Source organism: Ochotona princeps, chromosome 4 (assembly GCF_030435755.1).
Source record: "Ochotona princeps isolate mOchPri1 chromosome 4, mOchPri1.hap1, whole genome shotgun sequence".
Taxonomy (NCBI): Eukaryota; Metazoa; Chordata; class Mammalia; order Lagomorpha; family Ochotonidae; genus Ochotona; species Ochotona princeps.
The window spans coordinates 4,144,246-4,159,565 of record NC_080835.1 but is presented as its reverse complement, the minus strand read 5'-3'; the positions used below and the strand labels follow the sequence as shown (position 1 = coordinate 4,159,565).

At 61.3% G+C, this 15,320-nt stretch overlaps 1 protein-coding gene across 2 annotated transcripts in view; it reads right to left on the bottom strand.

Annotated features, from left to right (window-relative positions):
- The window catches only part of SPTBN2 (spectrin beta, non-erythrocytic 2), a 35,258-nt gene continuing 19,938 nt past the window's right edge, over positions 1–15,320 (bottom strand). For both annotated transcript variants that reach the window (XM_058662751.1, XM_058662750.1), the window contains exons 15-36: positions 13,888–14,025; positions 12,854–13,610; positions 12,034–12,236; positions 11,745–11,835; positions 11,373–11,519; positions 8,392–8,655; positions 6,914–7,138; positions 6,560–6,649; positions 6,046–6,306; positions 5,830–5,960; positions 5,084–5,288; positions 3,990–4,364; positions 3,619–3,863; positions 3,394–3,532; positions 3,034–3,118; positions 2,666–2,862; positions 2,314–2,453; positions 2,156–2,231; positions 1,687–1,910; positions 1,318–1,491; positions 896–938; positions 1–675 (exon numbers count right to left, since the gene is read on the bottom strand). In XM_058662751.1, the coding sequence (XP_058518734.1) occupies positions 445–675; positions 896–938; positions 1,318–1,491; positions 1,687–1,910; positions 2,156–2,231; positions 2,314–2,453; positions 2,666–2,862; positions 3,034–3,118; positions 3,394–3,532; positions 3,619–3,863; positions 3,990–4,364; positions 5,084–5,288; positions 5,830–5,960; positions 6,046–6,306; positions 6,560–6,649; positions 6,914–7,138; positions 8,392–8,655; positions 11,373–11,519; positions 11,745–11,835; positions 12,034–12,236; positions 12,854–13,610; positions 13,888–14,025 (4,441 nt within the window). In that variant the 3' untranslated portion in view covers positions 1–444. The remainder of the gene's footprint in view (positions 676–895; positions 939–1,317; positions 1,492–1,686; positions 1,911–2,155; positions 2,232–2,313; positions 2,454–2,665; positions 2,863–3,033; positions 3,119–3,393; positions 3,533–3,618; positions 3,864–3,989; positions 4,365–5,083; positions 5,289–5,829; positions 5,961–6,045; positions 6,307–6,559; positions 6,650–6,913; positions 7,139–8,391; positions 8,656–11,372; positions 11,520–11,744; positions 11,836–12,033; positions 12,237–12,853; positions 13,611–13,887; positions 14,026–15,320) is intronic.

Genomic DNA, 15,320 nt, shown 5'->3' with positions numbered 1-15,320 from the left:
TGGCGCTCTAGCCTCCCCACCCCGGTCCTATTTCAGCTCTGAGGGGTTCCTGGCTAGTCCCCCCACCCCTGGGTGGTGGTGGTAGAAGCGTGGGGCATGGGGCAGGGAGCTGGGGCTGCGGTGGGAGGGTGGTCCTGAGGCAGGGGCACGTTTCCCACGTGGCCTACGGTCATCGCATGGTGGTGGCAGAAGGGGGGATGGGGAAGAGTGGGGAGTTGGGATTGGGGGTTGCCTGGGCCCCCCACCACCAGTCTGGAATCAAACCGCAGGAAAGAAGGGTCGTTCTGGGGCATGTGGACTTGTCCCAGCTGACAGTTCCTGGTGATGGACTGACCTTGGCAACGGCCCCTAGCAGCAGGCGGTTGTCCTGGCGGGAGGGCCAGTCCCTGGCAGTTTCCCGAAGGCAAAGGGCGAGAGTCGGCCGGCGGGGAGTCCTGCCCTCCGCTACTTGTTCTTCTTGAAGAAGCTGAAGCGTTTCTCTCGCTCTCGCTCTCGGCCGTCCTTGCCTCGGAGCACGACGGGGCCCTCGGCCCCAGCGGGGGACACGGGGGGCATGGTCATGGCCCGGGTCATGCCCCGGTGGCCGCTGGGCGCTGCCGGTGGCTCTTCGGGCTCCCCGGAGGAGGCAGCAGCGATGGCTGCATTCACCACCCGCAGCCATGAGCTCATCTCGGCCTGCAGGAGATGCAGCGAGATCACAGGCTCAGCGGGCATGCGGGCAGCACGGGGCTGCTTTAGCTCCCTTGAGGACAGGTAGGTGTGCTCATGGGCAGGCGGCTGGCACAGAGCCAGCCTGGGAGCAGGGACATGCAGCAGGGGGAAAGGGGGTCCTGCCACTGGAGGGGGTTTCAGAAGGGCCAGAGAGAAAGGGACAGGGACAAGGGGGGGCACTCACCTCATCCCTGGCCTGGAATAAGTATTCTTTCCCATCCTGTAAGCTGGTAGGGGAGAGAAGCCACAGACAGGCTGAGCTCAGGGCCGGGAGAGTTGGGTTTACAGCCCCTGGGGCACCCCTGGAAGAGGCCTCTGGAGGTGGCGGGGACCTTCCCTCTCCAGCAGGCTTCTCAGCTTGACGTTGTCAGTCATTGGGTCTCTAACCTATGTTCCCTGCCTCCCCTCCCCACTTCTTCTAGAAGGCAGCCAGAGCACTGGCTTGCCCCTCCCTCTGCGGGGATGTCTCCAGGGTCTGGCTAGACAACCATTCAGGTGCTCCTTCTAGGTAAGGGCCCCGTTGGAGTGAGGCCATGCTTCCCCCAGGGTGTCACCCCCACGTCCCCTCCTTGTATCTCTACAGGGCTGGCCCCTGCTCCTACCCACCCCAGCTTGAAGACATGTTTGCGCTTCCGGTAATCGAAGGCCACACTGCCCTGGGCCCTGGCCAGGCTCACAGGCACCTCCCCGTGATAGGGTATGCCTGCGCCAGCTGCCTTGGCATCCTTGTAGAAGCCCAGGCTCCCACGTCGTAGTACACAGTACACGTTCTGCCAGGACCTGTGGGCGAGAAGGGGCATGGGCAAGGGCATGGGAGGTGCCTCAGCAGGGCCTGCCTATACCCCGCTGGCTGGGCCTCCGGTCCCACTCCCTGCTGAGCCGTCTCCACCTAGGCCCCCCACATGCACACACGGGTCGCAACCCTACCTCCTCCCTGGAGAGGGACGACCCTAGGGGCATAGCCCGGCATGGTACCTGTTGGCAGCCTTCTTGCCCAAGGCCTCCATCTCCTGCTTACGACACAGCATGCCTTCCATCTGCTCCTGGGCCGAGAGTTCGGGGCCCCGGGCTGGCAGGGTGGCCACCTGGGCAGGCTCTGATGACCTGCTCTGGGGTAGTGCCGCGGTGGGGGCAGCACCCCGGGGCCGGGCTTGCTTGCCCCCCTGCAGTCCGTTGACCTCATCCACTGGGCCTGACCCCTGTGTGGGGCAAATAGCGTCAGTGCCGAGGGACGAGACGGGCAGCCTCCCAGGCAGGAGCTGGTCCTCCCTGCCCATCAGCCCGCTGCCTCTGTTATCTCTCTGTCCTGGCATCTCCCAGTCACTGCCCTCCCCTCTCCGCCGCCTCCTCTGGGAAGCTGTCTTTGTCATCCCATCGGGGGGCGGCAAAGGTTAGGGGCTGTGGCTGGGGGGCTGAGGGGGCACATGGAGACTGGCGGGGCTACCTGCGAGGCTTCGGTGTCTGTGCAGACCCCGTTAACGCTGGGCGCCTGTGTGGACGTCGGCAGCGGCGACTGAGTTCTAGAATGTCACAGAATCCTTAGTCCCTGGCTTGTGTGGGCTCGGCCTCCCCCCAGCCCCGCCCAGGGTTCCCAGTTCTCACCGCTCCCAGGCACCGTCAGGAGCTGTCTGACTGTCCCCCAGGGTCCCCGTGGGCTGACGAGCCGGGTGCTCAGCGGCAGGTGGCTGCTTCCGCCGCTCTTCCTCCTCCTTCTGCCTCCTCTCCTTCTCCCGCTCCTCCAGCTGTTAAAGAATGCCTGGTTTAAGAGAAGTGGGGCACTGGGAGAGCAGAAAGGTCACTGACATGGGAAGAACACGAAGATGAGAACTTCCCAGGGGGCAGGGATGAGAAGCCAGACAGAGGTGGGGCCTTTAGGCCCTGGGAAGCTGCGGGTGGGAGCTCTCGGTCCCTGGTGGCCCAGGGCAGCAGGTGGGTGCCGGCCACCGTCCCTCACCGCAGTGAGCTTCTCCAGCGCGCTGAAGCGCTCCTCCCAGGCCACCGCAGACTTCTGGAAGGCTTCGTGCCGCTTGATGAGGCTCTCAACTTCATCGACCGTGCAGCCCAGCTCTGCACTTCGCACCAGGGGCTCCTGGCTGCAAAGCCAAGCCTCCGCCATGCCCGCGTCTCTCGCAAACATGAGCACCTCCAAAACTGCGGGGGGATATGGGGAGGTCCAATCAGAGCGGGCACAGTAACCTTGACGACAGGGCTGGGGAGTCTGCAGCTTCACGCCCAGAGCCCCTGGTCTCACTGACTCGAGACAACTCCCTCCCCCACTGAGCCCGAGTTTCAGGGCCTTCGTCCTCCGAGCAGCCGGCTTACCAAGCTGCAGCCAGTCCATCTTCTCCTGCCACTTGTCAGCTGTCTCCTGGCGCCGCGCCTGCAGCTGGGAGAGTGTCTCTGAAATCTGATATGGCACAGGTGCAAGTTGGCATCCCAGAGTGGGGAGGCCTGTCCAAGGTCCCTAGGGTGAGGGTTGGGTGTCCAGGGAGTTCTGGGGGGATGGATAGGTCAGGGTAGCGAGCCCCTGAATGATGCCAAGACAGAGACAGAGACAGACAGCTCCCAGTGAAGACAGGCCGAGAGGACACAGACAGAAAAGAACAAAAGCCTTGCCAAAGCCCTGCTTGGCGAGGCTGGCCCTGCTTGGCGAGGCTGGCCATGGCGCCGGGCCGGACCCACCTCCTCGGCCGCGTAGTGGCCCCTGGCCAGCAGCTCCTGCCCCATGTCGATGCAGGAGGAGAAGCGGTCGGCTCTGGCCTCGATTTCCGCCTTGATGCCCTGCTGGTTCTTGATGACTAGGTCGGCGGAGGACACGTCCCTGGCAGGGGTACAGAGCCAGTCCTGCCCACTGCTCACAGCCCCATCATAGTACCTCCCCCCTGTGTGTGTCTGGGGCGCTCTCACCGGGGCCGCTCCTGGGCGTCCATCTGCAGGTTAACCCCATCCATCCACAGCATCAGCTCCCGGACAGCCTTGAAGAAGCGGAACTTGTCTGTGGTGTCTAGCAATAGCTGGCGGCGGGCGGCTGAGCTGGCCTGGAGCTGGGCCCAGGCCTCAGCCACGGCCTGCATGTGGCGGCCGATCTCTTCCGCCTTATCTCCAGCGTAGGCCTTCTGCAGCCGGATGCCGTCGTCCTGCACCTGCTGGACCTGCGAGGCCCCAGGGCCAGGGAGAGAGAGAGGAGACTCTGAGAGGCCATGTGTGGGCAGCAGGAGGGCAGGTACCCCCAGGAGCTTCCTCTGAGCGCCCCCATCTCCTCGTGCCTCAGGCCAGACCTGGGTGCTGAGGGCCTGGATGTCGTGCTCGTAGGCGCAGTGGCGGCGCTGCAGGGCCTCGGCGGCGTTGAGGTCCCGGCCGGTGCCATCTGAGAGCTGCTGCTGCTTGTGCTGCACCCGGGCCAGCGCCTGGCGCGCTGCGTGCAGGAAGCGCTGCAGCTCATAGGCCGCGGCCAGCACCTGGCCCCGCGTGTCCAGCAGCTCGAGTAGATCGGCCCAGGCCTCATTGAGGCCATCCTTCCACTCGGCCACAGTGGCCCCCGCCGCGTGGCCCCCGGAGATGAGCCCGTTGGCCAGCGTGTTGGCACTGTCCATTCGTTCCTGGCCAATGGTGCTTGTGTCCCTGGAGAACTCGCGAAATTTGTCCCGGAGCATCTGGGGTAGGGGGAGGGAGGAGGCAGCCAGTGTCAGGGTGCCCCTGTGGACACTGATGGGTGGGGCGTCTGCCGGAGGGAGGGAATTCACTCCTGCTACACACAGACCAGCTTCTGTCCCCTGGGACCCCCTGGACTACTGCAGGCTTTGTCAGTTACCAGGACTGAGGCAGGGACAGATACAACAGCTCATCACTGACCCTGGACAGTCCCGCATGCCACTCGGTGACGTCACTTAGGAAACTGCCTCTTTCCCAGGGTAAGCAGGTGACATGCTGGGACCCCTAGCTTGCAGCCAAGGACCCTCTAATGATGGCCAACAGCCTGCAACCCCATCCAAACCCCCGTCATGGTCCTCCTAGCCCTAAATCCCTGAACCCTGGGGCTCTGCTGGGCAGGGGAGGCTTGGTCCCTGAGTCCCTGAACCCTGGGGCTCTGCCGGGAATGGGAGGCTTGGTCCCTGAGTCCCTGAACCCTGGGGCTCTGCCAGGAATGGGAGGCCTGGTCCCCTGAGTCCCTGAACCCTGGGGCTCTGGCTGGGATGGGAGGCCTGGTCCCCGAGTCCCTGAACCCTGGGGCTCTGCCGGGAATGGGAGGCCTGGTCCCCGAGACCCTGAACCCTGGGGCTCTGGCTGGGATGGGAGGCCTGGTTCCCCTGAGTCCCTGAACCCTGGGGCTCTGGCTGGGATGGGAGGCCTGGTTTCCCCAACCCACACTCACGGTCACGTGCTCATAGTCCTGGCCCAGCTCGTGGGAGGCTGCCACCACCTCACGCTCCTGGATCCACTGCTCCAGGTCGTCCAGCTCGCGGCGCAGCTGGCAGAGCCGCAGGTGCTCCTGCAACCGCTGTCGCCGCTCCCCCGCCAGCTCCTTCAGGCCAGCGTACAGCTTGTCCACCTGGGCTTGGCGGATCGACAGCCGCGTGCTGGGGGGGTTGGCGGGGTGGGAGACAGGGATGGCACCATGCAGCTTAGAGGACACTGCCCCAATCCCCAGCCTGTTCTATGGTATTCTGTCCCTTCTGGAACCCCCAATTGCCAAGTCCCTGCTTCTCCAGCTTTCTAGAATGTTCTGTACACCTGTACAGAAAACTCTACCATTGTTGATTCCTTCCCACGAATGCCAGGCGCACTTTTAAGTGAACCAGCAGAAGGAAGACCTCTCTCTGTGTCTCTCCCTTTCTCTCTGTAAGAATCTACCTTTTAAATGACAAGAACGAACGAACCTTTAAAAGCCATTATTATTTGAGAGACAGAAAGATAGCAAGTAAGCTCCCACCTGCTGGTTCACTTCCCAAACGCCTCTCACAGTTAAGATTGGGCTCAGGCCAAAGCTGGGAGCTGGTAACCCAACCCAGACCTCACACGGGGACATCAACAGCCCAGCACCTGAGTCGTGACCACTACCTCTGTTGAACTGACAATCCCCTGCCCTGTGCTGGGTCCCTGTGCCGCCTGCCAGCTGACCTCTCAGGGTGCTCGTGGTCAATCATGTCTTGGCTGCTGGCTGCGAGCTGGTGGATGGTCTGGGCGTAGTCGGCCAGGGCCTGCTCCAACACCTGATGCTTCTTGACCTCTGCCTGGGCACTGGGCTCATCCTGCAGGCAAGGGCAGTGAGCGTCGGGCAGAGGGCACCAGAGGAGCAGGCAGGGTCAGCCACATGGCCGGGGGCCCAGCTCTCACCTTGGCTGTCTCCTGACCCATCATGTGCAACTCCTGCTCGCCCATCCAGGCCTCGGCCTCGGCGGCATCTCGGTAGAACTGCTGGGCCCGCAGGGCCTCCTCCAGCCGCTTGCCCCGGAGCTCCAGCTCACGGCTCAGGCGCTTCCACATCTCCTGCAGCTCGGCCAGCTCAGGGCCTGCCGCGGCAGGGCCCAGGGCACGCTGTCGCTCCGTCAGGTCAGCAATCCGGGGCTCGTGGCCCTGGATCTCCTTCTGCAGGGTCTGCCCAGGACCACAGAAGAGGGGCACTGGCAAGCTTGCCAGGAAGCCCCCAGCCTACTCTGGGTGGGGCCCTCCCTTTACACTCTTACCCCTTCTCTTCTTCCCAGCCCATGGGAGTGGCAGTGACACCGCTCTGACCCATGAGCTCTCCTAGAGAGGGACCCTGCCTCCTGTAACTGTGACACCAAAGGGCCCTATAACCTAACATCCAGGCCTCGGGTGAGGGGGCTTTTGTTTTCAGCCTTAGCCTCACCTGGTTTTTCTTCATGAGCAGCTGGACGCTGGGCAGATCTTTGCCATGTTCCATGGAGCTGGCCATGGGGAGCCGCTCTGTCACCCACAACTGCATGAGAGAGGCGGGGGGAGCTGGTGGAGGTACAGGGGGCAGAGACAGACGCAGGCGTGGAACAGTGGGGGACATGCAGTAGGGGGTGCCCCAATGAGCCACGATCTCTGGTTCTAGGGTAAAGGGGCTCAGCGGGCACCCCCAAGGTTCCTGAGAGCTTTTCAATGCTACGGGTGCGTCCAGGCAGAGGGCCCGGAGAGCCAGCCGGCAAGGGCAGTTTGCGGGAACGCCAGGCCCACGCCGCCCCACCCCCGGACTCACGAGCTCGTCCTCCACATCTCGGTGGAACTGGTGCTGCTCGCGCGAGGCCTGCAGGCGCCTGCAGCGCTCACGCAGTGGCTGCTCCAGGGCCCGGAACTTCTCCTCCACAGCTCTCGAGGTCCTTTCCACCTCGCCGGCGCCCTGGTCCTCCTGGGCCAGTGCCTTCGCCTGTGCCTGGATCGCCTCCACCTCCTTTTCCCGCACAGCCATTTCCCGCTCCAGCATCTGCCAGTGCCAGGAGACAGGAGACATCAGCACCAGCACCCGTCGTACCGTTCCAGCTCAGCCTGGGGGGGCAGCCCCTCATAGCCTGGCTTGGCGGGTGCTGGACCTTCACACACCAAAGACTCCAGAGCGAGTGGCCGGGGTGGCAGGGAGTGTGGTGACTGTACCCATGTTTGGTTCATGGGGCCACTGTGGTTTCCCCGACCAGCCTCACCTTGGGGACACTTCTCCCGGGCTACCCACTGCAGTGCCGGGCCTTGTAAGTAGAGGGCACCACCATGCACAGCATGAGAACTGGGTTTCCAGGGGGTCTGGCCTGCCATTTTTCCCTGCAGTCAAACAGCCGGTTGACTCTCATTGCCCTAACAGTGGCACGGAATGGCAGCTTCCTTCTGGCCAGCTCTGGCTCGCTGGTTTCAGAATTGCTTCAGCTGCCATACTTCTAAACTATTCTGTGAGTCTTTGACCTCAACTGGAGGTCTGCAACTCAGCCATTTCATCCTCTCCTCTAGACCCAGGGGTAAGTGGCTGCGTCCTACGTTTGCTCTCCCTGTAGTGTGCAGGGTGGGTGGTGGGGCAGCACCCCAGACAGCTGCTGATGTTTGGGAAAAGGGGGGTCAGAGAAAGGTTGGAACCCATGTGAGCCTGTTGGTTTAGTCCTTCGCAACAAACTTCCCTGAGGTCACCTGTGGGTGTCTCTCTGCAGCTGCTAAGGCCTGGCTGTTGGGGTCTGGCCTTAAGGTGGCAGGACTGAGAGCTGGCTGGCCCTTTAAGTGGTAATTAGGTTGTCAACAGGAACAGGGTGCAGTCCTCACAGGACTGGACCAGGCCCTGCGAGAGACTGAGCTGGGAGGTCGCCCCCCGCCCACTAAGTGTTTTCTCTCTCTTGCACACACCTGTGCCCTTCTCCCACCTGTTATGTGCCCCCACAGCGTCTTTGTCAGGAGCCTGGAGGATGCCAACACCAGGCTCTGGCACTTCCGGCCCCCCCCACCAGACCATCCTGAAGGACTCTGACTGGGACAAGACCTCTCATGGTTAGTCACTTGTGTTAACCAACACTTCTTGGTGTCACAGCTCCTCTGTTCAGATTAGCCATCTGTTGTGCACCAACTCCCTCTGACATATATGCTCTCCGGGATTGAGATGGAGGACAGACCAAGAGGAACCTGGTGAGGCTTCCTGCCAGGCCCCAGCGTCTGAGTGTTCCCGACGCCACCGCCATCCCCACCCTGCCAGGCCCACGGCTGCACCTGCTGCTTCTTGAGCAGGATGTTGACACTGGTGAGGTCCTTGCCGTAGTCATCCGAGTGCAGCTGGGCCTGCAGGCTCTCCAGCCAGCTCTCCAGGGCTGAGCAGCTCTGCGCGAAGAGTTCGGCTCGGTTGGCGTCGAAGAGGCTGCGGGCCTTGGCCTGGGTGGTGGTCTCCAGCTCGTCCCAGCGCCTGTGCAGGTCTCCCAGCTTCTCCGACACCAGGGCTTTCAGCTCCGGTTTCTCCTGAGTCAGCTCTTGCCCTTCCTGCGTGGGCAGAACCAGGACAAAGCAGGTGTAAGGCACTCCTGAGCATGATGGGCCAACAGCAGATCAGAGGGCCTAGAGGCTAGGAGCTGACTTTCGGGATGCCAGCTTTTCATGTCGGAGCAGCCAGTCTTGGCTGCTCTGCTTCTGGTCCAGCTCTGTGCTAATGCGCCTGGGAAAGCGGTGGGAGATGGTCCGAGTGCTTGGGGCTCCCGTCACCCACGAGAGGCACTCAAATGGAGTTCCTGGCTCTGGGCTTCAGCCCAATGTACACCTGGCTGTTGTGGCCGTTTGAGCTATGAACCAACGGATGAAAGATCTCTGTTTCTTTCTTTCTGTCATTCTGCCTTTCAAATAAATATGTAAATGAATCTTAAATATCATCAACAAAAGCCATTGCAGGGGTCATGCAATGTGTGAAGACGTTGACAGAGACCCCTGTAGCCCCTACAGCACTGTCTGAGTTCAATTTCCGGCCCCAGCTTTCCTGCTATTGTAGACCCCAGGAGGCAGTGGTGATGTCCTCCCCTGAGGGGGACCTGGATTAGATTTCCAGTTCTGGAGTTCGGCCCAGTCTGGCCCAGGATATTGCAGGTGTTTGGAGAGTGACCGGGGGCGGCGGGGGGAGGGCACTCTGTTTGTTTATTGAAATAACAGGGGCTGAGGCTTTGGAGCATAGGCTAAGTCTCCACCTGGCAGCGCTGGCATCCTATATGGACACCAGTTTGTGTCCTGGCTGCTCCACTTCCCATCCAGTTCCCTGTTTCTGACCTGGGAAGGCAGTGGAGGATGGCTCAAAGCCTTGGGACCCTGCACTCACATGGGCTTCCCAGAAGAAGCTCCTGGCTCCTTGCTTTGGGTCAGCTCAGCTCTGACCGTTGCAGACATTTGGGGAGTGAACTGGTGGATGCAGGATCTTTCTCTGTCTCTCTCTCTCTGTAGCGCTGCCTTTTAAATAAATAAATCAATCAATCTTTAAAAATATCAGAAAAAGAAGCCATTGCAATCTGCATGTACCTCCAGCGTTGGTGGTTTCCAGGGTTAGGCCGCACGTGGGACCCTCAGGATTTGCTCTCATTTCCTGTTTCTCAATTCCCCGCACCACGATCTAGGGCAGCTCAGTTCCCCCTTCCATCCATCCTCCAACCGGCTGCACCAGCCAGGCTGTGGCCAGGCTGAAGCCAGGAGCCCAGAAGCCCAGAAGCCAGCTGGATCTCTGGTGTGGGTGCCAGGGGCCTAGGTGTCAGGGTTTTCATGGGCTGCCCTCCCACGCACACTAACAGGAAGCCAGCTCAGAAGCAGAAGAACTAGGACTGCACCCCAACAGGGGTGAAGCAGCGGTGCTCTGCTGACCTGCGTGAGAGCAGCTCTCCGCCCCGACAGGCAGGGAGCAGGCGCGCAGACGCGTACTTGGCAGCGTCCTCCTGCTTGGGCTGGGCTCGGCAGCTGCCTGCACCATGCTGTCCCTCGGGGCCCTGGTACAACACACCTCCCACTGCCCTGCGTGGCTGGCACCACTGAGTGCCCGTCACTGACCCCCCTTCTCTTCTCCTTCTCATCTCCCCAGTCTCCCTGCTCCCCCTCGCTGTTCCCTGGGACCACCATGCACATATCCCACTTCCACTTAAACCCTTGCTTTAAGTCCGCTCCCAGTGAAACACAAACCCAGACACTGCCTGCAGGCTTCCGGATAGAGAGCAGCAAAGCCGGCCCAGCCTAGGCAGCTTCAACACCCTCAGGCCCACCACTCTGTCAGCCAAGCATGTGCCAACTCGGGAGGGAGGACAGGGCGTTTCCTGACTGAGCCCGGCACCTGGTCTTGCCACCCTCTCATCCCTGCGGCCCCTTTCCCACAGGCCTTGCTCTCGGCGGATGGCCCGCCCCTCCTGCTCCCAGCCGGGTCCCCACTTCCTCACATCTGCCTGGTCACAGTCCCCCATGTTCTCTTCCTCCCCTGCCCTCGTGGGCGGCCCTGGGAACCACCGCCTTCTCCATCTCCCACATCTGCTCTCTGCTTAGCCCCAACAGCACTCATGTTCTGCTTCGGACTGGATGGCACCATCTCTCTATGTGGCCACCTCTGGGCCAGGGCGCATGGGCCCCACAGCAGGCTGTGCACGTAACGAGGGGGCATTTACTAAACAAATGGGCAAAGGGAACAGTGCCATCACACCCTCGAGGGAGGGAGCGCACCTGTTCTGTAGCCCCTGGACCTCTAGCAGGTAAAACCTTTCCTGGAACACCACACAAACAGGAAGGAGCTGGGGGATGAGGAAGAACCAAGTCCCACGGTACACAGCCTCAAAACCAAGAGCTGCTAACCCACGGACCATGGGCCACGTATGGCCCCCACTTGCTCTTGTAAATAAAGTTTTACTGGAACAGTAACATGCATTGGCTTCCGGGGTATCCACAGCCAACTCCGCGCTGCTGAGGTGGAATGAGTAGTCGCTGCAGAAACCATGTGATGTGGGAGCTGGCAGACACCGCTGAAGCGTGTCACCATCCCGCTCTGGCCCAGTGCGACTGAAGCCACAGTCCGGCCCTTTACCAACCTCTACCTTCTTTAGGCAGTCCTAGAATCAGCCCTAAGACACTGGTTCTTACCCAGCTAGAAGTGTTGGTCCCAGGGGCCCACAGTGGGTCTCTGGCCCTGAGGGAACCCTGCACACCAGCCAGGATGGACTGTGCACCGCTCTGCTCCCCCACCAGCTCACCTTGTCCACCTTGTCCAGCCAGTCCTTGTTAGCAGCCAGCTCGGCCATGAACGCCTGGTGCTTCTGCCACTTGGTGTGCAGGTTGCGGGCTTCGTCATAGGACACATCCTGGGCTGTGAGCATCTTCTCATCTATCCACAGTTTCAGCTGCAGCAAGCCGAGGAAGCGAGGGAGGGGAGACAGTGGAAGATATTTCAAAGGTGGGCAAGGGCAGAACCCCAAGTGTGACGCGGCTGGGGGTGTCGGGGGACGCATGGGGGCTGGGAGAAGCCACGAGGCCTAGGGAGCGTGTGTGAGACACCATTGCGTACAAGGCTCCTGGGCCCTGGGGTTGTGGGGCAGGCGTGGCTAAGGCGGAGCGTGCCTCCTTACCTCATGGCAGTCCTGCAGGAAACACTGCTGCTCGCGATTGTCCCGCAGCCGACTCAGGAGTTCCTGCACGGCTTGCTGGTTCGTCCGGTGTCTGCAGTGACAGCCCCCACCTCCGTGTGACCCCCGCCTCCATACACACAGTGCCCTAAGTCCCCTCCCTCCCCTGGGGGCACAGAACCTCCCAGGAATGCAGTCTTCCCACCTGCTGCAGAGGGGGGGGGCAGGGATCACCGCCTGTGGTCCACCCAAGCCATGTCCCCTAGGGGCTGCCCCCTGAGCCTCCTCACACCTGTTTTCGATGGAGCCTGCCTTCTCCCGGATCTTCTCGGCATGGATGTTGCCCTCCGACACCAGCTGGCGCCCGGCCTCCAGCAGCCCACGGATGCGCTCCCCGTTGGCGTCCATAGTACTCAGAAAATCTTCCAGTTTTTTGATGGCGGCGTCAGCAGCCTGCAGCGTCCCTGGCATCTCCGTGTGGGACAGGACGTATTCCTGCATAGGGGTGCAAAGAGCTATTGGGGCACCAATGCCGCCTGGAGGAAGGGCTACCCCAGAAAGGGGAGATACCTGAGATGGGGGCTGTGGGGAACCCAGGGACAGGCAGCTGGGCTGAGTGGCGCTGAAGGCGGAGTGGGAATGGGGGGTTTCCCAGGGAGCTGAGCTGGATCCTGTCCTGCTTAGCTGTGCCTGGCAACTGGGCTCAGGTGTTGCACCCCAGAAAGGCAGCGCCCACTGTGTGCCTGGGTTGCACACAGTGGCCAATGGCTCCCAGCCCGCAAACCTGCACTGTGACACAGCACTGATCTCTGCGTGGCTGACCATGGGAGAGGCGTGGTCAGCCTACTGAGCAGCGGGCATTTCAGCTCTAATGTAACCTTACAAGATCCCTGCCCGACACATGCCCTTTGCCCGGACCAACCAGGCTCTGGGGTTCTCCGGAAGCCAGTCTGGTCAGTCACGGTCCATCCTTTTTTTTTTTTAATTAGCTCACATTCTTCTGCTACCATGTTCTTGCCTCTCGCCACTTCTTTGACTACCGCACCTACTGGCATTGTGCCCCAGTCGACTCGCTCCCCACCCTCCAGCCAGCTCGTTTCCTGTGTGCTCACCTGGCTGCTGAGCACACCTTCGGCCTGGCGTGCATCTCGCAGGAACCCCTGGAAGCCATGCGCCTGTGCCAGGCGGCCTTGCCGGCTCTCCCACATGCGGCCCAGCTCTTCCCAGCCAGTCCCTAGGGCTTCTAGCCGCTGGCGCAAGAAGAGACACTGGGGGTCGGCCTGGTCCCGGGTCACCTCTTCGCCCAGGGTCCGCAGCCGGCTGTACTCGCCCCGGGCCCTCTCCACCTCTCCCCGCAGGGCCGCATGCTGGGCCAGGAGGGCCTCGGCCTCGGGAAGGGTGGCCGGCCCTTCATCGGAGGCCACAGCGGTCTGCGTGCGGCCCAGCCAGGCCTGGAAGTCATCCAAGCTGCGCAGGAAGTCCTGCAGCCGCCGCGCCTCGCCCAGCGACTCCTCTCGACGCCGCATGGTGGCCCTGAGGTCCTCCCAGCCCGCCTGCACCTCTCCCAGCCGGGCGGTGATGGCGGAGGCTTGGGCCGGGTGGCCAGCAGCCAAAGCGTTGGCCTCTCGGGTCAGTTCCCCCACACGGGCGGCGATGGCCTCCAGGTCGCGCTCGGTGCCGGCTAGCTTGCGCTGCAAGGCCAGGACCCCGGCCAGGTCATTGCCCAGGCCCTGGGTGGACTCGATGACTTTGGTCTTCTCCCTCATCCATGACTGGGTCTCGGTGCACTCCAGGTAGTAGTTCTGGATGCTCAGGGCGGACATAAGGGCTGCCTTCTTGCCATCTGCCAGGGACCGGAACTGCTGCCACCTGGCAGGAGGAGGAGCCAGGGTGTGCCACTGCTGGCTGGACCTGGCCCGCCTATCAGTCCGTCCTGGCTGTGGGGATAGCCAGGAGCTCCGGGGCTTTCTGCTTCTCTCCCAACCCCTGGGAGATTCCCTGTGCACCTGTCTCTGCTTTGGTACCAAGGAGGCTGCTGCGCCGCACCACCCTGGTGAGGCCTCCTTTCCCCCACCTTTCATCGTATCTCCTGGGCCCAAGCATGTTTTGGGGGGCTCCCTCCCTCCCTGGAGCGGCCCCAGCCCACCTGTGGTTGAGCTGCTCCTGGGTACTGACGATGCGCTCGGGGTTCGGGGGGTTGGCTCTCAGCAGCTGCTCAGCAATGTCGTTCACAGCACTTATGCGTGCTGCCAGGGCGTTCATTTCCGGCTCCAGGGTCTCAAACCTGAGGGGGCAGCAGAGCTGGCCATGAACGGTGAGGGGCAGTGGCACACTCAGGCCCCCAAGACCCCCTCAGTCCCTTCGATAGCTCCAGGTACCCCAAGCCTTCTCATAGAGGCTCATGCACACGCATCTCAGGGCCCACTCAGCCCAGAGTGTGAGTTGAGGAAGGGGCACCCCCACAACCTGGCTCCCCAAAAACAAGCAGGAGAAAAGCCTTTGTTGAAAATGAGAAAGTTAAGGTCAGGAACAGGTTAAAGGTCAGGAAAACGTCTAGCTAGAGCCCAGATCAGAGAGCCATGCCCCCCGGGAGTTCCCCTGTGCCCTGCTAAGCTGTGTTAAGACAAAGAAGGGGCAGGGGAACAGAGGGGTGAAGGGACATGTCTCTTCTCCCAGGGACATGGCCCATTTGACCGGAAGGATGGATGCCTATCTTTAGTAAATATTTGAGGCTTGGAGAGCCAGGCTCTGGGGTAGTCAGCCAACTCTGCGGATGGCATGAAAGCAGCCTTGGTAGGATGGGTCAGCGAGTGAGTGAGTGTGGCTGTTCCAATAAAACTTTATTTACAAACACAGGCCACAGGCCAGACTGCACCCAACGGCTGTAGTTTGGTTCACCCTTAGGGCTGTCCCAGGAGCCAAAACAAAACCTCTGAATGACCTCTTCAAACTGAACCAGGAAAGCTGACTCTAGGCTGACCTGGAGCTGTGCATTTTGTCCTGTGTGGGGACAGTGGTGTTGCGGTTCTAAAAGAAACATGTCCTTGCACTCCAGAGGGCTTTAAGACGTTCTCTTCTGGGGCCAGCACAGTGGCACACCCTGCTAATCCTCCACCTGTGGTGCTGGCATCCTGTAGGGGACGCCAGTTCTAACTCTAGCTGCTCCACTTCCCATCCAGCTCCCTGTTGTGGCCTGGGAAAGCTGTGGAGGACAGCTCAAAGCCTGGGGACCCTGCACTCAGGTGGGAGACCTAGAAGAATTTTCTGGCTCCTGGCTTTGGAACAGCCCAGCTTTGGCTGTTGCAACCATTTAGAGAAATGAAATAGAGGATGAAAAATCTCTCTCTCTTCCTCTCTCTCTAGCTCTTTCAAGTAGAATAAACAAATCTAAAAACAAAACAAAAAAACCCAAACAAAAAACCTACAGGGTGGAATGATGGGGTGGGGTCCACTGCTGAAAGATGGAGTGAGAATGGGGCCAGGGTCCATGGCAGGACGTTCTACCTCTGAACACAGGGATCCCTCAGTGTTTGTGGGGGTCGGCTCTGGGACATCCCCCCAAAGATGCCACGCTCTGAT